The 22,222-nt window shown below is 39.0% G+C and overlaps 1 protein-coding gene across 2 annotated transcripts in view; it reads left to right on the top strand.

Annotated features, from left to right (window-relative positions):
- The first annotated feature begins 6,534 nt into the window (after nt 1–6,534).
- C4BPA (complement component 4 binding protein alpha) overlaps nt 6,535–22,222 on the top strand; it is a 48,715-nt gene continuing 33,027 nt past the window's right edge. For both annotated transcript variants that reach the window (XM_027871520.1, XM_027871519.1), the window contains exons 1-6: nt 6,535–6,721; nt 11,351–11,517; nt 13,913–14,104; nt 16,553–16,652; nt 19,036–19,121; nt 21,167–21,361. In XM_027871520.1, the coding sequence (XP_027727321.1) occupies nt 11,430–11,517; nt 13,913–14,104; nt 16,553–16,652; nt 19,036–19,121; nt 21,167–21,361 (661 nt within the window). In that variant the 5' untranslated portion in view covers nt 6,535–6,721; nt 11,351–11,429. The remainder of the gene's footprint in view (nt 6,722–11,350; nt 11,518–13,912; nt 14,105–16,552; nt 16,653–19,035; nt 19,122–21,166; nt 21,362–22,222) is intronic.

The raw sequence follows: 22,222 nt of genomic DNA, 5'->3' as shown, positions 1-22,222 counted from the left end.
TGTTTAAAGCCTTTCCTACCTTGGCAGTCTTCTTATACCTTACTCCCCAACATGTACTGTTTGATCCAATGACACTGGTCTCCTGGTCATTCCATAATGATGAGACACTATCTCTCTCTAGGTGTTTTCTCTGGCTATCTCCCATGTCTGGAATGTTCTCCCTCCTCCCCTCTGCCTACTGACCTCTTTAAGTTCCAACTAATATCCCTTCTTTACTGGAAGTCTTCCCCAACCCCCTCTTAATTCTCGTGCCCTCCTTTTGTTAATAACTTCCTATTTATCCTGTATATAACTTGTTTTGTGTGTATTTGTTTGCATGTTGTCTCTCCCATTAGATTGTAAGCTCCTCAAGGGCAGGGATTGGCTTTTGCCTCTTTTTGTATACCCAGCATGTGGCACAGTGCCTAGTACATAGTAGGCACTTAATAAATATTGTTTGATTGACTGATTATCTCATTTGACTTTCAGAACAACCCTGTGAGATAGGTATTATCATTAGCATTAGATTGTAAGTTTATTCAAGCCCGGGGACTATCTTTTGCCTCTTTCTGGATCCTCAGCACTTAGCACAGCGTCTGGCATGGAATAGCACTTAATAAATGTTTATTGACTGATCGACTTTACAACTGTGGTTGGGAGAGGATAAGTGAGTGACCCAGGATCATACAACAAATAAGTGTCCAAGGCAGGATTTTAACTCAGATCTTGATTCTGAGTCCAGTGCTCCACCCACTATACCATCTGCTGAACAAAGAGGTAATTACCCAACTCATGAGTTAGGTGTGCTCCCTGTCACTAGAGGTCTTCCAGTGGATGGCGAGTGACCTCTTATTTGGGATGCTGTTTGGGTTACTCATATTCAGGAACTAGTCCTTAGAGATCCCTTCTAAATCATAGGTCTAGAATGGCAAGGGGCCATCTCGTCTAACCCTTTCATTTTCCAGATGAAGAAACTGAGGTCCAGGAAGACTGTATTATTCACTCAAGGTCACAAAAGTAGTAAATATTAGAGGTGAGATTTGAATTCAGGTCCTCTAATACAGAATTAGTGTTCTCCCCCCTATACAAGGATCCTATGGCCCAGGCAAGAAATATGTTGAAAAAGGAACAAAGTTGGGACCAGCATTTTGATTATCTACTATTTAGTCAATTACACTATCAACTGTATCTACCCCACATCCTCTACCACAGGAAAGGACCTTTGTGGTTTATGGATTAAGTCCCAGCTGGACCAAGTGAGAGAAGGAGAATCCTAGAAACTTCATAGCAGTCCTTATGGAAATAATGGGGCATAAGATCGGGTGGAAATAAATTTGGAGAAAGTCTTGACTGCCAAACATTAATTAAGAAGTTTGAACTTTTTTCAGTAAGCAATAACCACTGAAAATTCTTGAGCAGGGGAGCATCATGATTAGGCCTAGGCTATAGGAGGATTAACCTTGTGTCAGAGACAGCATTTATTATGTGCTGGGGTAGTAGATAGAGAACTCACTTCAGACCTGAGAAAACAGGTTCAAGTGTTACACATACTGGCTGTGTGACCCTGGGCAGGTCACTTCAACTCTGTAGGCATCTCTAATTTGCAGAGAAGGTGCAAACCTGCTTTGGCAGAGGGAGTTTCCTCACCTAGGGAGTTCTCTATACCCACAAATCACAAGCCCAGTTCCTGTCCTTATCCCTAATCTGGAGTCACAGTAGAAGTCGGGCAACTGGTCAGGAGGCCACTATAACTGTTCAAATGATAGACCATGACGGTCTAGAGTGGAGCAATGACAACAAAGTTAGTGACATTAGTCTGGCATGATCTGCGCTTTTTCCTTTTTTTTTCCTAAAGTTTTTGTTTTTCACATCACAGTCATTTCCTGATATTCTTCTCAGCTTCCCACCTAGTGAACCCTTCTTTATAACAGAGAAAAACACTGAAGTAAAACCAAAAAATCTAAACCAACAAAACAACCATCATATCTTACAGTGTACTATAGTCCTCTACCATTCTATTTAGAGGAGGGAAGTGTGCCTTGTCATTTATTTTCCAGGAACAATTAATGGTGCAGTAGATAAATCACCAGGTTTGGAGGCAATAAGACCTGAGCTCACCGACCTCAGATACTTCTTAGCTGTATGACCCTGGGCAAGTCACTTAACCTTGTTTACTTCAGTTTCCTCATCTACAAAATGAGCTGGAGAGGGGAATGGCAAATCACTCCAGTATCTTCGCCAAGAAAACTCTAAATGAGGTCACAAAGGGTTGGACACAAATGAAAATGACTGAACAACAACAATCTGAATTCAGCTGCCTTTCTTTACATTAATATTAATGTAGTCATTATGTAGACTTTTCTCTTGATTCTGTTCACTTGGCTCTGCATCAGCTGATATGAGTCTTCAGGTGCCTTAATAATTTTTGTATTTAAACCATTACCCAGCACCAAGATCTGGGCTTATGTAGAACAAATGGGAGCAGTTCTAAAAATCATATCTCTTGGGCTCATTTGCTCTCATCTAGAATTTCCTCTGAAATATATATATATATACACACACACACACACACACACACACACACACACACACACACACACACATATATATATAATAGAATTTAAGTCTAGGTTTCTACTGATGTGGGTCAAAGGTCCCCAGTTCCTATGCAAACATTCAAGATTATCATGCTTACTGAGCATAAGATAACCTTTATTTCATCCAACAGAAAATTCAGAAAACACACAAAAGACAACAGTAATCTATAAGCAGATAAAACTCAACTCCTTTTCAATGAGCCCCACCTCTCCTCCTTCCCCTCTTCAAGGATGTATGTAGTCCTCCAAATTCCTATGGTTTGAACTCCACTAGAAAGGAAACCAAATTTAGGATTGCTTGAAAGATAGTCCTCTAACATTTTGTTGAGTTTCATTTTTATCCCAGATATTAAGATTCTTTGGGGAAGCTAAATGACACAGTGGATAGAGCACCAGGTCTGGAGTCAGGAAGACCTGAATTCAAATCCAGCCTCAGACACTTACTAGCTATGTGACCCTGGGCAAGTCACTTAAGCCTGTTTGTCTCAGTTTGTAAAATGAGCTAGAGAAGAAAATGACAAACCACTATAGTAACTTTGCCAAGAAAACCCCAAATGGGGTCACAAAGAGTTGGACACAACTGAAAATGACTGACCAAGAAAACAACACAACAACATTAAGATTCTTTATGGTATTAATCTAAAGGCTTGACTCCCTTCAAAAGGAAAATGAACTTGGGGTTGCCGGAAAGGCAAAAACTCTTCCCATTGGATTTACATCATCCAAATACTCATAATAGTAGTAGAAGGCAGAGTCCAAGTCTTTTACTCCCCTCCATTCTAGCTGAAGTCCCTTGCTAATCTTCCAGCTACAGGGCCATGTGCACAATCTAATTCTCTCTAATATGTTTCCCAAGAATCACCCCTGACCTTTCTCCTTCAAGCAAGTTGAGTCTCAGACCTCTGCAGGATTCTATATTTCTACATACCCTCAAATACTGGTTTTTTTTTTTCTTTCATCATCTTTCACAAGAAGCACTGTTATGGAGAGGACAGAAAGAAGGCCCTAACGATAGAAGGACCTGGGTTTGAGTCCCAGCTCTGACACATACTGGCAGTATTACCCTCAGTAAGTCACTTAAATTCTCAGTATCTTAGGAAACTAAGAGTATGAATTAGTAAAGAATGTACCAATTGGCATTGGAAAAGGGAATTTCTTTATCTGAGAGTTTCCCAAAGCAATGAAATCACACATCCAGTCCCTATCATCTTTGACTTAACTTATGCTTGATGGATCATAGAATTATGGATTTGGAATTAGAAGGGACTTTAGAAATTATCTAGTCCAACCCCTTCATTTTTTTTTTAGGCAATTGGGGTTAAGTGACTTGCCCAGGGTCACACAGCTAGTAAGTGTCAAGTGTTTGGTCTGAGGCTGGATTTGAACTCAGGTCCTCCTGACTTCAGGGCCGGTGCTCTATCTACTGCACCACCTAGCTGCCCCCATTTTTCAGATAAGGAAACTGAGAATCAGAGGATCTGCCTTGCCCAGAATAATGAAGGCATGAGTAATAGAGTTGGTACTTATTCTTAAGTCCTATGATATCAAACTGAGACCCAGAGAGTCTAAGTGACTTGCTTAACAGCATGCAGGAAATCAATAGAGAGATATATAATGGGTCACATAGCAAGAACAGGAATGATCAATGGACAGCTCCAATGCTCCAAACGTATTCATCCACTATCAAAGGATCTAGAGAAAATACCCTGTAAGGTTGGGTGAATGTCCTATGCAGAACTTATGGGAAGATATGGCCAAGTCACACAATCCTAAACTTGGTTTCCCTTCTAGTGGAGTTCAAACCATAGGAATTTGGGGGGCTACATATATCCTCGGGGAGGAGGAGGGTGAGAGGTGGGATTCACTGAAAAGGACTTTTGGTTTTATCTGTTTATAGATTACTGTTATCCTTTGTGTGTTTTCTGGATTTTCTATCAGATGAAATAAAGGGGTTGAGATGTACATTTCTCGAGGAAATATCCACATTGATGATAACACATATCTGTAAAAGTAAGCAAATTGATCGGTTGATTAATGGATAATGAAAGTCATGCTACAGGATAAATTAGGAAGTGAAGAGGCTGGTGGCAGGAAGACTAACAAAGAGGTATTTGCAAGCATTCAGAACCTGCTAGTGTGGCACCAAGTGCAATGACCAGGAGGAAATTGATATTAGAGATATTCTGAAGGAAGAATGGGCAGGATCAGTGAGTGGATACAGTGGATAAGGAGACAAATGAAATAAAGTTGACTATGGTTATAAGCCTGAGCACCTGAGGCACTGCTGACTCCACTAATAGGATGAAGGAGGCTGATAGAGAGAGTTGAATTTCAATAAGGGATCATAGGAATTAAAGCTGGAAGGGCTAGTCCATGTAGCTTAATATCCTTATTTTATAAAGAAGAAAAGGAAGTGACTTGTCCCAAATCATACAGGTAGTATCACAGTTAGGATTCAAACACAGATCTTCCTGAGGTAACTGAGTAGCACAGGGGATGAACTGTCGGACTTGAAATCAGGAAGACCTGCCTCAAACACTTACCAGCTGTGTGACCCTGGGCAAGTCATTGAACCTCAGCCTTACTTTCTTCACCTGTAAAATGGGGATAATAACAGCACCTGTCTCATAGAGTTTTGTGAGAAACAAATGAGATGACATAAGTAAATCTTAAAGTGTTATATAAATGATGGCTATAATTTTCATTCTGACTTCAAAACCAGTGTTCCTTTCCATTATACCACCCTGTATTCCTTATTATTGAGGTTTAGAGTTGGGAGAGCTGGTTCAGGTGTGAAAGAATTCACTTAGACCTTCTCTGTAACCATTGGGAGCTTTATTGATGCAAAAGAAGTGGGCTAGCTCTGCAAAGAGGACTAACAACTTACTGAGGGGTAGGAGTCTTATCTTACAAGATGAGGGTGAGGATTGTCATGACACAAGATAAGGAAGATGGATGATAGGATAGGGGACCCAGGATAAGGAAGGCAGGGGAAACATTATGACTCGTGATGAGGGAGACAAGGCATTTTTATGGTCCAGGATAGGGGGGAAGTTTTATGGTATCTCAAGACAAGGGAAAGAGACTCTAGGATGCCCTCAAGTTCAGGAGGGGCCTCACAAGGTGCTGGAAAAACAACCCTTAATTAAAATGTGTTTCTTTAAAAAGGTTTTTAGCTTTTAGGGCACTGTGTGCTTTTACATCATTATTACATAATACTTTAATTTAAAGGTATCAATTTCCTAATGGAAAAAGGTGAGGATAAACAATCCTTCATAGCTCCCTTCAAACCAAGTATGAAGTGACCATATATTATTTCAGCCTTTTGAGCAGTGACTAATGTTTGACCTTAGTGTGCAAGAGGGCATTTACTCTATACCAGGGGTGGGGAACTTGTGGCCTCAAGGCCACATGTGGCCTTCTTGGTCCTCAAGTGCAGCTCTTTGATTGAAATGAATCAAGATTGGATTCAGTCAAAGGACCACACTTAAGGACCTGGAGGACCAGGTGTAGCCTCAAGGCAGTGGGTTCCCCACCCCTGCCCTATACCATGTGGGTAGATTGGAGAGGGGTCAGAGAGGAATCAGCAGTGACCTGCTATCACAGAAATTTGTATGTCCAGCTTTGCTGAGCTAGCTCAGACACTGGAGGATCTAAGGTCCCTATGTCCACTGGACTGCATCATGCTTAATCCCTTCTGTTTATTAGAGTTGGACAAAGTGCTGGCAAATTACCTTTTCACTTTTGGGAAAGGCTTGGCAGAGGAAAAAAACCAACGATTGCAACATCTGTTATCAAAGATGCTGGCTGGCTTGAGAAGAAGGGGAGTTAGCAAATGTCGCTTCTTTGTTTCTGCAGTTAATCATTTTTTTTAATTTCTGCTGTTAATCATTTATGAGACAACGATGCTTGAACACCCCATACTCCTCTCAATTCGGCCCTTGCTTTCCCACCCACACACTCGTACATTCTCTCTCCACTTTATTGGATCTCAGCAGGAGGAATAACATATCAGCTAGTGGATATTCATATAAACTCCACCCTATAGAGTTAGGGACTGGAAAAGATCTCAGAAACTTCTCTCTACGGTGAACAATCAAGACCTCTTGCTCCAGGTCTCCTGACTCTCAACTGGCTAACTGCAGGTTAGTAGTTGGTTATGAATTAAAGGTGCCCTAAAAGAGATGAGGGCAGAAGGGTTTGGGGAGGAGGGAGGAGCAGATCATAGCTGCAGAGGTCAAGTTGCCAGCAGGAGACCAGTAAGTGCTGTTGAAATGGGAGTCATCTGGTTGATTTTTCTGCCATTTTATGCAGAGAAGGGCTAAAACCCAAAAGGTAATGTGATTTTCCAAAGTCTCCCCTGTGATATACAGGAAGCTAGGAAATCAAATTAGCTGTCAGAGAGCCACCCCATGTAAAAATGTAGAGTTGGGGAGGTTTGTCATTGATGACCCCGCCTCTCCCTTCTTCATTCTTTGCCTGTCAGACCATATCATTGGGCCCAGCTACACTTGGTATAAGACAAGCATTGCATTAGCACTCTCATGCAGCCAGCCCCGCTCCCCCCCCCAACCCACTGTCACAAAGTAAAATGACTTGAAAAAGGTAATTCCTATAACAGTGCTAGTAACAATTTGTTGATCAACCAACGAGGAATTATTGAGTTCCTATGACCTTTTCATCCCTGTATGAAGTATCATGTAGTAATCAATAAGCATTTATTTGTTTGTTTATTGAAACAATTATTTGTATGTTTCTTTTAAAAATTATTTTTTCTATTAACATATATCTATTTTCTCTCCTTCCCACATTCCTCCATTTCCTTCAGAAAAAGAAAAACAAAACCCTTGTAATAAATGTGAATAGTCAAGCAAAACAAATTCATTGATCATGTCCAAAAACATATCTCAAACTGTACACTGAGTCTATCACCCCTCTCTCATAAGGTGGGTAGCAAGCTTCATCTTGGGTCCTCTGGATTCAAGGTTGGCCATTGCGTTGATCAGATCAACAGGTATTTATTGAGCTCCTACTGAGTCAGGCAGTGTGTTAGGAAGTATACAAATACAAAAGAGGTTTTACATTCTAACTATAATAACAAGAAAGTAATAAAAGTGGTAAGGTAAGGTGCTGAGTGGGAGCAGTAGAGAAAGCATTGAACCTGGAGTCAGGAGAGAACTAAGTTTAAATCCTAGCTTTAATACTTTTTTTTTTTTTTGCGAGGCAATCGGGGTTAAGTGACTTGCCCAGGGTCACACAGCTAGTGAGTATCATGTGTCTGAGGCTAGATTTGAACTCAGGTCTTCCTGACTCCAGGGCCAGTGCTCTATCCACTGCACCACCTAGCTGCCCCTGACACTTACTAGATAGGTAAATCACTTAACTTCTTTAAATCTTTCTTCTCCTCTATTGAACGGAGATAATGTTTTTACACGCAGGGTCACTAAGAGGGAAATACTTGTACCCTAAAAGGCATAATATAAACATAAGCTACTATTATATTCTAGGATTTCAGGGAAAGGAGAGCTCAGTGAAGTCTAGAATAGTTGGGGAAAGCCTCATGGAGGAAGCAACTCATCCAAGATAATTAGATAATTTATTGACAGAATAGGAACTAGAACCCCATCCACTGATTTTGACAATAATGCTCTTTTTGCTACATAGCACTATCTCAGGGGATCATGAGGAATCCTGTCTAATAGGGGCTAAGAGCAAATGTTGGGGAGTAGAGAGAAATCTAATTACTAGGTAAGAATGGGACTAAGTTAGGGAATCATATTGTTAAACCCACGTAGAAGGATTTAGACATCATGTCATAGCATTTAGGGAGCCATGAAAGGTTTCTGAGCTGAGGAGTGACAAAATTAAAACCATATTTTAGGAAGGTAAATTAGCCAGAGCAAGATGGAAGGATTGGAAAGAAAGACTGGACTTGGTGAAGCTACTTAGCCTGCTGCAGTCATCTCTATTTCAAGGATTGGTAGTTTGGCATAAGTTGTTCCTAGAGGGAAATAAGAGGAAGGGATAATCTAAGACACATTTGCAAAGGAAGAATGGACAGACACGAAAGGTGAATGATAGACGTGAGTCAAAGGTCATTCCAAGATTTTATGCTTTGGATGACTGAAAGAATTGGTGATATCATCAAAAAGAAGGAAATGTAGAGTGCTATTTAGAGCTAAGAGCCAACAGTCAGAATTGGGGATTTGCAGCATAACACCTCCCCCCCCAACACACACACACACACAAACACACACACACACATATACACACACTACTTTCTGCAACACGTCCAAACTCCAATTTTGACCACCAGATGACCTACCAAAATGTCAAAGAACCACCCACTGGACTTCCAGCCTCTGGAGGAAGGCCAAGACAAACTGATCAAATTAGTTTTACTGGTGTTTTGGGTTGTTTTTGGTTGAACCTGTGATTTCATTGGTACAGGAAACTCCCAGGAAGAAAATTCCCTCTACTAATGCAGAGCACCATCTCCTGTTCAACTTACAAGTCTTTGCCTGTGGTCAAATATCCAAAGCCATGGTCTCACAGTCAGAGGTGGCATTTGAACCCAGGTCTTCTTAATTCCAAGCTGAGTTTTTTCTACTCTGGTCATGCTGGAAGAATATCTTATGCTGGTACCAGTTTTGTTGGAGGCTTTCTTTTCTGTTATCCTCAGGTTTCTGATTGACATTTTAATCAACTCTGGGTTAGAAGAAGTGACTTGCTGTTCTTTCTCATTCGGATTTCTTGATCATTCTTTGGTCTAGTGCAAATTTCAGGGTTTGCAGGAATAGGTACATGGGAGTTGGGCAGCCTACCTCCCATTCAAGTGGATGTCTTGGCAAGAAGCCCAATTTTCCTTTTAAACAAATTCAGCATGTAACTTTCTAAGCTGCCCTGCTTTTCTGTAATTCCTTCTGGCATTTCTTCTCTGTTCATTTTAAAAGAAATTCCTCAATGGCCTTACTTTTTTTTTTTTTTTTGGTTCTCCCTATCTTTTCCTCTCCTTTCTCTCTCAAACCTCAAACTCATTAAGAAAAACAAAGGCATTGTGACAAATATTTATAATCAAGCAATACCAATTCCCACATTGGCTGTGTCCAAAATGTGTGCCATATTCTGTATCTTGTGTCTATCATCTCTCCATCAGGAGGTGGTTGATGTGTTTCTTCATCAACTCCTTGGTGTTGTGGTTGGTTATTGCTTTGAATAGAGTTCTTAAGGCTTACAAATCTTGTTTTACTTTGCAATGTTGTTATTATATAAAGAGTTCTCCTGGTTCTGCTCACTTTACTATGCATCAGTTTACATAAGTCATCCCTGGTTTTTCTGAAACCATCCCTTTCATGATTTCTTATGAGACAGTAATATTCAGTTACATTCATATACTGTACTTTTTTTAGCCATTCCCAAATTGATGGTTGCCTTCTTAGTTTCCTATTTTTCACTATGACAAAAAAGCTGTTATATGCATTTTTGTACTTATGAGCTTTTTTCTTCTTTCTTTGATATCTTGGGTTACAGGCCTTGTAGTAGTATAACTGGACCAAAGGGTATATAATAGCAATCATTATAATATAATAGGTATATAATAGCAGTATCTCAATTTCTGCTTGTAGATGGGTAGGATTTAGATAGGAGGTAAAAGTACTGTCTAGCTAGAGGAAACTATACTGTCAAAGGCACTGAGGCACAAGTGAGCATGAAACTTTGGAGGAAACCATCTGAACTGAAGTTCAACCTTTTAGGTATAAGGTTGGATGGGAAATGGGTATAAAGTTGGGTAGGAAATGATGAATATGTTGATGACGATAGCTCACATTTGTGAAATATTTTAATATTTACGAATCTCTTTACTAAGATCTAGCTCTATCAGTCGGCATCATGGACTCAGAGTCAGAAGATCCAAGTTTGGGTTTTAGCTCTTTTATTAGTTTTATGTCCTTGAGCAAGTAATTTTATCTTTCTAGCCTCAGTTACCTCATCTTTATAATGAGGGGAAATAATAAAGGCACTATCCATCTCCTAGGGTTGTTGTAGAGACCAAATGAGATAATGTATGTAAAGTATTTTGAAATCCACCCTTTCCCCCAATTCTAGAAAAATCACAGTTATCATTACTATCTGGAAAGACAGCATGGTGTGGTTGATAGAGAGCTGGGCTTAGACTCAAGAAGCTCTGGGTTCATGTACTGCTCTGATACATATTGGCTGTGTGACTCTGGGTAAATCACTTAACCTCTCAATACTCCAGGCAACTCTTTAGGAGTGTAAGTTGCAGAGACATGCTTTAGTTGTGAGAGTTTATTCATCTAGGAGTTTCCTGCATGAGTGAAATCACAGGTCTATCTATAGTCCTGAGGTCATCATTATTATCTAACACAGGGGATAGGTGGGAAACCCAAGTCTAATGAAATATTCATCCCTTAGGTAACTGATACTATTCTTTGTCCATATATTCTGCTTAGGACGTTGTGAATATCTTTTCTTCACCTAAGAATTAAAAATTATCCTATGATGAATTTCTTTTAAAGAAGAAACTTTTTTAAATACCTTGAAGAATTATTGTCCATGAATAAGTTCTGAAGCAGGAACAAAGTCTTGCCAAGAAAATACCATTGTTTCCATTTCTAAGACGAAAGCAAATTTTCAAAACTGAAAATTATTTAAATGAATTTATATTTAAGGCTGGTACAGGACATGAGAGATTAATTTTCTACCCTATAATAACTAATCTAGTTTGTTTTGTTTTGTTTGCCTGAATCAAGAGGCCAATTTCCTACTCCATTTACCAGAAAAACTTGGAAGAAACATTTGATCACAGCCTTCCCAAGGGTTATAAAGGAGATGGCATATAGGAGGGAGAAATGGAAAGGACATGGTCCAACTCTATTTCAGATAATCTTGTCTTTTGCTCTGCTGGCCAGGGTGCATGGTAAGTGACAGGGGATTGGCGGAAAAGGTCAGATAAACATGAATCATTTGAACATATCAGTACAACTCATTTCTAATCCCCACTATCATTTAATCATAATCAAAGCAGGACCAGGTATCTGGAAGAATGTCTCTCTAGTATTACCAAAGGGGTTGGATAGCATACTCAATTATAATAATATTACATTACTATTATGCAATGACTCTTTTCTACACCTTTCTTCTTAAACTTTCAGGGAGTACCCAGGACCAGTCAAATCCCTGGAGTCAACCAGGACTAAAATCAGGGATTTAACTAGGAATTTTTGTACCTTGGGCAAGTTGGGATGGAGAGGGCTCATCAGGAGTGTGCCACTGATAAGAAGGAAGTATTTTCCTAGATGAGGTTCTCACTTTTGTTGAAGGGGAAGGAGATGATGCCATATAAGGGTGCAGCTCAGGATAGTAACATCTTTACTCTCTAAATTTCCATATGGAGTGGGAGGCAGGGAGTGCATAGAAAACAATGGAAATATTTAAATATGAAAAACCAACTGGTAATTTTGATTATTTTAGTCTAAGTATTTCTGCTTATAGAAAGGAGAGGACCAAAGATGGACGGAATTCACTCATGACTCTGAAAATCTCTCTTTCTCTAACCCTTGACATTTTAGAGGTGCAGTTGCATTATTCCTAAACTATGGGGAAAAATTCATGAGAGAAAACATAGTTATAGCAATAAAATTATAAAAGTAAAGTTCAGTTAACATTTTATTTCCAAATTGATGTTAAAAAGAAATACTGTTAAGATTTCTCTTTAAGATTAGTCCAAAGGCTTTAGACTAGGATATTTTAGAATGCTTTCTTAATATTTTTAAAAGAGAGGAGAAAAAGAGACGACAGTTGTGCCTGAGTGACCGGGAGGATGATGGTATCCTTGTCAGTAACAGGAAAGTTGTTAAGATAGGAGGGTTGAGGTGGGGGGATGCAATGAGTCTTGTTTTCAACATATTGAGTTTAGATACACGTGGCATATCTGATTCAAGGTTTCAAAAGGTAGTTGTAATGAAAAACTAAATTTCAAGATATATAGATCTGAGAATCATCTGTGTAAACCTATGGGAGCTGATGAGGTTACTAAGCAAGATTGTATGATAGGAAAAAAAAAATAAGTCCCATCATAGAGCCTTGGGTGAACCCCAAGGTTAGTGGGCTACAGAGATGCTAAGAAGAATGAAGATTAAGAAAAATGCCATTAAATTTATTAATTTTGAAGAAAGCAGTTTCAGTTGAAAGACTAGGTGGGAAGCCAGATTGCAAAATGTTTAGAAAAGAGAAAGAAGTGAGGGAGTGGCCTAGTATAGATAGTCTCCTCAAGGAGTTGAGCCATGAAGGGGAGGAGAGATATAGAACAATAGCTAACAGAGATGGCCAAATCAAGTAAGACTTTTTTTTTTTTAAGGACAAGAGAGAATGTTAAAAAAAAAAAGCAGGGAAGAATTCAGTAGATTGAGAGAGACTGAAACTTAGAGAAAGAGTAGGGATGCAATGGGGGTAATCTGTTCAGAAGACGGGAGGGAATGGGATCCAATGGGATTCATTGAACGGTTTGCCTCGGCAAGGAAAAAGGATTTTTTTTTTAAATTTGAGATGAGAGTGAAAAAGGGGACAGTGGGAAAAGATGTCTGAATGATGTGAGATGAGGTGGAGAAAAAGGGGGTTCTTAGGAAATAGATTCAATTTTTTTCAGTGAAGAGCAAGGTAAAGTCCTCATTTGAAAGGGTGGGGAGATGGCTCCTCGGGAAGTTTGAGGAAAAGTTAGAAGGTTTAGAATAGAAGCTGTAGAAATTGCACAATCAAATCAATCAGGGATGAGTAGAACATCTGCTTTGTTGCAATGAAGGTTCAGTTGAGGTAGATAACGCATTTGTAGTGGGCCCTGTAAGCCTGGTTTTGAGGATTTCCCTGGCTCCATTCAGCAGCAGGTGAATAGGAGCGAAGGAGGCATCTGATGGGAGCAATGCAAGGTGGTGGTCTGGTTCTGTAACCAGTGAAGTGTCTCTGCAAAGGTAAAGAAGGCACAATTGGTTGTGTTAATTTGAGCAATGTTGGCAAGGTAGGCAATATGAGGGGTTAATAAAACTTAAGTGCAATCTTCCTTATTTTTAAAATTAAGTTGTCACATAAATAGGGAACCAGAGATGAAATTTTTATGCCTTTTATCATCATCAACCCACATTTTTTTATCCTTGAGTATGTCCTATGTTTATTGTTTTCAAAGCATGGTAATGTGTTTTATGGGAATCAATGGACACAAAGACATGCCCCCTGCCCTTGAATAATATGCTATTTATCCCCTGGAAGGATGGGCCACATCTAGGTTTTAATCTTTGGATCTCATTTGGTTCCATGGCCAGGTTTTTGTGATCCCCCACCCAAACTTGTCTATGCTGCCCTAGTATCGCCTTCGGAAATACTAAATCAAACTACCTTCGAAGATGGAACACAACTCAAATATACCTGCCGACAAGGCTACGTCCGAAATAGCTCCAGGACTACACTTACCTGTAGAAAAAATTACTGGAGTCCCACAACTCCATTCTGTGTCAGTGAGTACCTAACATTTGATTTTTGGTTTCCTTACTTTGTTCTTATTTAAAGGTTTTCTGAATATCTGTGTGCTTCTCTGATTATAAGGCACTTTTGGGTACTATGAGAACCTTTGGCTCCTTAGGGAACTACTGAGTCAGTTACCATGTCAACATACATATGCATTCCACTTCTGAAAAAGTCAATGTATGAAAAATCATGGGGAAATCATTTGTATTGTGAAAGGCTTTTTTTAAACTACAAAATAATTCGCTAATAACCTCTTTCAATAGACAAACTGCTCTTTGATTCATAAAATTTTGGTCTATTTTTAAAGGCTCCCTCTATTGGGCATAACCAGCTGTCTCCAAATATTTGAAGGACTATCATGTGGAAGTATCAGATATTTTTGCATACTTTTAGAAGGTAAAACTGGGACCAAGAGATAAATTTAGGAAGAAGGTCCTAAATACCACATCTGTCCAACCACGGAATGCACTGCCTTTTGAGCTACTGAGTTCTGCATTATTGAAATTATGTAAAGCAGACATTATTTGATTTCTAGTTTAGGATGTTGTAGTGAATTTTCACATAAAGCAGTGGGTTAGATTAGATAATCTCTAACATCCCTATAATTCTATAAATTTTAAGACTTGTACTCTACTCCAAGCTTGACCTAGTTAGTTGTGTAAAATTGTACAAGTTCCTTCATCTTTCTGGATCCAGATGTCCCCCTCTATAAATTGAAGGGGTCAGATTAGACGATCTTGAAGGTCCCTTAATAATAATAAAGTTCTATGAATCTATAATTAAGGTCAAATATGCCTGTATTGTATTTTTTTCTTGTAGTTTTTCTTTTTATTAAAAAAGTTTTATGGTTGTTCTTCTTTCTTTTAATATTTTATTTTTTCCCAATTTGCATGTAAAAAAATTTAACCTTTTTTTATTGAACAATTTTGAATTCTAGTAACCAGAAGACAGCCAGGCATTTTTCAAAGGTGACTTACTGAAAATATGTCATCTTTGTATAAAGATAATGACATTGATTCTCTGTCAATAGGCCTTACATTGGGAGAGTGTTTCCCAGGATTAGTGATGTCTTTATGCTGATTCATCTACGCTATTTCTCCCAGATTCTCTGGTAAACAAGGGTATGAATGAGTGGGTCTGCCTTGTGTTAGGGATGTTGTGCACATAGATGGAACAGCATGAAGCAGTATTGGATACAGAGCTGGATTTGGAAAAAGAAAGCCCTGGATTCAAAACCTATCTCTGACCTCGTTTATAAAATAGTATTTTGTAATAGCAACTATATCACAAGTAGGTTGTGATGCTCAAATGACATAGTACACGTAAGATTCTTTTCATACCCTAGGATGTTCTATAAATGGTCATTATTATATTATGGAACAGAGCAAAACTAGCTGGCTCACATAGGACTCTAACCCATGACTTTTTTTAAATGGAGTATTATAGTTTGATTGAATTGAACTGACCTGAATGCAAAGAATTTTTATAATCCCTTTAAACCTTTTCTTTTTGGTGTCATGGACCAACTTGGAAGTCTGGCAAAGCTTACAGACATCTTCTCGGAATAATGTGGTTTTTAAAAAAATATTTATTTTATTTACCCTTTTGTTACATTTTGAGTTTTAAGTTGTCTCCCTCCTTCCCAATCCTGCATTAGAGAAAGCCAACCTTTGATATAGATATATATGAGGAAGCATACAATACATACTTCCATATAGCAGGTCTTCCTCTGGAGATCGCATAGCATTTCCCTTCATAAATCCTTCATAGTTGATTTGAATGTTCTTGTTACTCAGAATAGCTTAGTCATTCACAGTTACTCTTTGAACAATATTGCTGTTACTATGAAGAATGTTCTCTTGGTTCTGTTCATTTCATGCTGCACTGTTCCATGTAAATCTTTCCATGTTTTACTAAAATCAACCAGCTCATCATTTCTTACAGCACAGTAGTATTCCGTCACATCCATGTACCACAACTTGTTCAGCCATTCCCCTGTTGACAGGCATTCTCTCCTTTTCTAGTTCTTTGCCACCACAAAAAGAGCTTCAAACCATGACTTTGACTTTACCAGCTGGGCACACTAACTGAACTAGCCAGCTTATTTATGGATATAACTTGGGTCAATGATTTTAAGACTCAAAGAAATTATGATTTGACAATTAGCAACAATTTCAGAAGTCTGCTGCCATTTTTAAATCCATTTTGCTGTAGGAATACATCAAAAAAATGGATCAAAGTCTTTTTTTTCCCTTTTGTTTGTCCCAAAGAAGACAGTGAGTAGAAGAACTGAGTTCATTTGAAGCTTCTATTCCTCTCGGTCTTTCTGAAAGCAGAATTTGAAGATAAGGTCCTGACTTCTTCCCTGATGATTTTTTTAAACTGTCATATGTTTCCAGCAATTATAAACTTTAACTCCTGCTTTATTTTTCTCCTAGAGAAACGATGCCATCACCCAGGAGAACTGAACAATGGGAGAGTGATTATTAATACAGATCTTGAATTTGGTTCCAAAATAGAATTTAGCTGCTCGGATGGGTGAGTGTCAGGTACCCTGAAATCCAACACCTTTCTTTGGTCTGTAGAACAGAGCTCCAGGCTGAACAGGACAAATTAAACTTCAGTTTAATTTTCAGAAAAAAAAAAATCCTTCCATTAGAAAGTAGAGCTTAACATGTAGACTTATGAATACCTAGGAACATCTTAGGGCAACCATTCTAGCAGTTTGAAAGTGAAGGTATAATTTGTTAATTAATCGGTAAGTATTTATTAAGTCTTTACTTTATACCAACCACTGGGGTTGGTGCTAAGGATACATATACAAAAGTGGCACGGTGCCTGTCCTCAAGGGGCTTGTATTCTACTAGGGATATACATATTCACAAATGAGTAAATACAAGATGTATACAAAATAAAAATTCAGTGATTGGGGGAGAGGGGAGCACTAAATTAGAGGAACTGAGAAAGGTCTTTTTTCTTTTTTTTGGCTAGGCAATGGGGTTAAGTGACTTGCCCAGGGTCACACAGCTACTAAGTGTTATGTATCTGAGGCCGAATTTGAAAACTCAGGTCCTCCTGACTCCAGGGCCAGTTTCTCAACTGCGCCCCCTAGCTGCCCCTTGAGAAAGGTCTTTTGAAAGAGGTGATACTTAAGCTAGTCCTTGAAGGTGGCAGAATTCCAAGAATCAAAGGTGAGGAGACAATGCATTCTGAGCACAGGGAGATAGTATATGCAAGAGTTGCAGGTGGGGACATGAAACTTTTCATTTTCATTCTCACTGAAAACCTGTATTTATTAGCTTTATGCTTTGCTTTTGTTTTGTGTACTGTGGAAATTCACCAAATACAGACAAGGGAGCTTATGGTGGAAGTGGAAAGAACACTTGATTTGGAATCAAAGGACCTGGATTTGAATCCTGACTCTGCTACTTCTTGCTGGTGTAACCTTAGACAAGATGCTTTACCTCTCTGGGCCTCAGTTTCTCATCTGTAATATGAGAAAGAGGTTGTCCTTGTCAGTGGTGTCAAACACAAATGGAATTGGAATATTGTCTTGGAAAACCACAAATTAACATTATTTATGTTGTATTGTATTTTTATGTATCTTGTTAAGCATTTCCCAATAACATTTTAATCCAGCGGTTTCACTCTGGAGTGTTTCAGGTGGCCAGCTGCAGTCCCTTCCAAATCTCAAATTCTATAATTTCATATGTCTTCTTTTATTATATGGTGAGAAGTAGAAAACTTAACTTTTCCCTTTGTGCCTCTGGTATCAGAAAACTCAGAACTAATACACATTAGTCAGAAGAAGTTGCTTCACATCCTGACTTTACAACTTACTACTTGTACAGCTCTTAGAAAGTCACTTCATCTTTCTCATATATGACTGTGCCACTTCTCAAAAAGCATCAATGACTCTCTTGGCCTCAGTTTCCTCATCTGTAAAATGAGGAGGTAGAATGATATGATTTCTAAGATGCCTTTCAGTTCCAAATTCTGTTATTGGTCACTAAACACTAAAAGCTGATCTCTTGGGGACCCAGTACATCCACAACTCTGCTCCTTTCATTGACTTTTGTCATCTTTTGTTGTGTTTTAACTTTATATGCAACCCCAAATTCTTTTTAGAAACAGGTCAGATATAACTTATGAACAAATCATGATAATCTTGATGATATTGTGATTGCCAGTTTCACTAACAATGTTTATTTCAGGAGAAATGGTGACAGAAGGACTAGGCTGGTGAGATGGAGCTCTGAGATGGAAGAATGACCCAGTGAATATCAAGGTCTAGTTATAAGTTGAGTCTAGCAGCCAAGAAGTCAAGGGGTGTGGGAGGAGTCAATGTTTAAGCACAGTTAAAAGCAAACTGGAGGTCTAGAATCCAGGAAGTCTTCAAGTTGAGAGGGGAAATAAGCAAATATCAGCATTCAAAGATAAGCAGAAGCAAAACATTCAACATGTTAGCTCATTCAAAGGAACAACAATCACTACTCTGACACTCCTGAACTAGCCTAATCCCAAGGACAGGAAGAACCTATTTACCTTCTGCCTCTTTTTATACTAAGTAGGAAGTGATCTCAGGTTATAGAAAAGTGAGGAGTTAAGGAAAGGATGCAGGGAACACAGCTACATGCATAGTTCTCCTTTGTTCAGGAAGGAAGTATTTCTCCAGACCCCTTATGGGGTCAAGACACATAGTTTAAGAAGTGCTAAAGGGGTCATGAGTGTAAAAAGTTTAATAAGCTAGGTAGGGAGCCTATCTCATTTGTACTAATGAACTCCAGTCAAGTTAGGTAAAGTTGCTGCTAGTATCTAGTGGGGCCAGATGCTAAAGACAAATTGCTAAGGCATCTCTTATGGCTGAATTATGCTCATGGCAGGAAGAGTTTCACTGATGCTTTTGACTCTACTCATTCAGATACAATTTAATTGGATCATCGACAAGTTGGTGTGATATTTTTGAATTAGGAGTTACCTGGAGTGATCCTCTCCCAGTATGTGAAAGTAAGTCAAGCTCTTTCCTAACCTACTCATGAACCTTCTTATCATAAAAGCCCTTGTATTTTCATGAGTCATTCCCAACTCTTGCCTTCCCCTCACTCCACATTTTCAATTGGTTGCCAAGCCTCCTCAATTCTTTCTCCACAGCCTGTCTCACACCAGTCCCTTCTTCTCTACTTCGATGATTACCACCCTAAACCAAGCTCTCATTACTCTTGAGTGATTGCAATAGCTTCCTGTTTGATCTCTCCTCTCTCCATCCACACAAGAGCCAGAAGGACATTCTTTAGGCTCAGATATGACCACATCATTCTTCTCAAGAAGCTTCAGTGTTTCTCTGTTGACTCTAAGATCAGATTCCTTTGTTTGGCCTTTAAAGCCCTTTATAATCTGAATTGAACTCCTCTTTCTAGACTTAGTTAATAGGAATCATAGAGAGAAATAGATTAGATAGATATACGAACAGTTAGATGATAGACACAGATAGATAGATGAGAGATAAATTGATATAGACGGATAAGTAGATATAGATTAGATAGACGATAGATACAGATAGAGATAGACATATGAAGATAGATGATGGACAAATATATAGGTAAATGATAGATAATATATATAGATAAATTATAGATATACATAAATAATAGATAAATATATAGATAAAAAAGATATGGATGGATAAAACATTTATTAAGCACTGGGGATACAATTTTTTTTAAATGATGATGCCTACTTTTAAGGAGTTTACATTCTAATAGGGAAAGATAAAGGCATAAGGGGAGCTGGAAATGGGGATGGAGAAGGTTCCATGGCGGATGGAGGGTGAGTCATTCATTGAAAAGAAATGAGTCAGCTGCTGAGGAAGTAGAACAATCTGTAATACGTTTATTTTATTTTAATTTTTTTCTGACATTAAGAAATAAAACAAGCATTTCCATAACACAGTAGAACAGGAAAAAAAAAAGATGATTGAATGTGAAACTGCAAATCTATTATACACAACTTGCTATTCCTTTTAAATATAGCATTAAAGTTATCATGCCACTTTTTCTTTTTTCCCCCCTTTTTTGTCCCTCCCCCCCAAGATGGTTGCCATTTGACACAAAAATATACACATATACGCATATGTATTATATGTATGTAAAATCATTCTATGCATACTTCTATTTATCATTTTTTGGACTTTAAAATATTGCTGTTGAAAAGTAATTTTAAAAGTTTCAATACTCATAAAGTTTGATTTCAGTTATATGAAGTAGTAGATGGCACCAGATTCTTTGAGAAATTTCTGCAGAGCCTTTGTGTGTATGTGCGTGTGTGTGCATATGTGTGTGCATGTGTGTCTGTGCATATGTGTGTGTGCATGTGTGTGTGCATGTGTGTCTGTGCATATGTGTATGTGCATGTGTGTGTGTGTCTGTGTCTGCGTGTAAGAACATGAAGTAGAACAATCTGGAGAGTGAATTGATTTGGGGATGAAGAGAGAAGCATGGCTGAAGGGGAGAAGGAAATGAGTATTTACTAAATGCCTATGTGCCAGGCACTGCACTTAGCACTTTACAAATATCACCTTATTCAATTTTGTTGCTGTTGTTGAGTCATTCAGGCACGTCCAACTCTTTGTGACCCCATTTGGGGTTTTCTTGGCAGAAACACTGGAGCGGTTTGCCATTGCCTTCTCCAGCTCATTTGACAAATGAGGAAACTGAGGCAAACAGAATTAAGTGACTTGCCAAGGGTCACTCAGCTAGTAAGTGTCTGAGGCTGGATTTGAATTCAGGAAGATGAGTCCTCCTGACTTTAGGCCTTGCTCTCTATCCAGGGTCCCACCCAGCTGTCCTCCCATTCAAAAGCTCCATCAAAAAAAGGGAAATCCCAGGGACTTACCATCAAAGAGAGCAGAGTTATCCTAAGGGGCTCAAGACAGCTGGTAGGAAGGTGGCACAGCCCAGGGAGTGAGTTGAGATGTGGAGGAAGGGAGGAAGTTGAGTGAAGAGGTAACAATAAATGCCTTCCCTGATTCTGTCTTCCTTCCTCCTTGTATCCAGTTATAATTTGTCCCCCACCACCACAAATCAGCAATGGAAAGCACAGCAGCAGAGAAGATGACATCTACAGCTTTGGCTCTTCCGTGACCTACAGATGCAACACTCCGTTCTCACTTATAGGCGAGGCCTCTATTTCCTGTACTGTGGTAAATGGGACGATTGGCACATGGAGTCCACATCCCCCTATTTGCAAAAGTAAGTGACCAAGCCTAAAAGAAGAGCAATACGTTTAAAGTTTTATATTTTTTTTTTAGTGGAGGATGGAAGTTTGAAGAGTGGGTACCAGCAACTCACTTCAGTGTAGTAATTGTGTATCCATTTAATGTTAATTGGGCATCAGCAGGTTGCCTGATGCTAGACCAAGAACTAAGGGGTCAGTGGGATAAAGTGAGAAATAAAATTTTTCCTACCTTCAAGAAGCTTAAAGACTGAAGGGATCCATAAGAGGGCTGGCATATATTGTGCCACTAATATCTGGGTAGCACCCTCTCTGGGCTCATTCCCACAGTGTGCACTGGCACTGGTAAGTTGATCACCTGAGGATCCTGGGGGTAAGTGTATGGGTGGCTAACCTAACATTAGAGCTTATGAGTGTCTATTAGCTGCCCTTCCCTGTAATGACCAACCAGTAGATCAGTTAGTTTTTAGTAAAGGTATTTATCCAAATGCGAGATCAAGAACAATGTTTCACAGTATTAGAAATACACTTGCCACCTAAAATTTAGTATCAAGAAAGTTTATTACAGAGAAAGTCCAGAGGATTTAGACATTTCTGGCCAGAAGCGGGCTCCACCCCTCTTCAGGAGGGATGGGCTGTGAGTGTTAAGGTAAAAATGCTTTTATACATTCAAATTCGGCACGAAACCTCCCAGACCCGGATTGGTCCATCCCTTCCGGGGTTACACCCCTCCTTACATGTTTCCCCTTGATATGCTCAAGTATGCTTCCCCTCCCTTGGTCATACATCCCATGACTCGTTAATGAGGCTCTAATTTTATTCGGGGTGTGTCAGATAATAGTAATGAAGTTCATTAAGCAGGTGCACTAACATTTTTC

Source organism: Vombatus ursinus, unplaced genomic scaffold (assembly GCF_900497805.2).
Source record: "Vombatus ursinus unplaced genomic scaffold, bare-nosed wombat genome assembly UNPS02014798.1, whole genome shotgun sequence".
In the NCBI taxonomy this organism is placed as follows: Eukaryota; Metazoa; Chordata; class Mammalia; order Diprotodontia; family Vombatidae; genus Vombatus; species Vombatus ursinus.
Note: the sequence above shows the minus strand (reverse complement) of the source record. Positions and strands in the feature narration are given on the sequence as shown.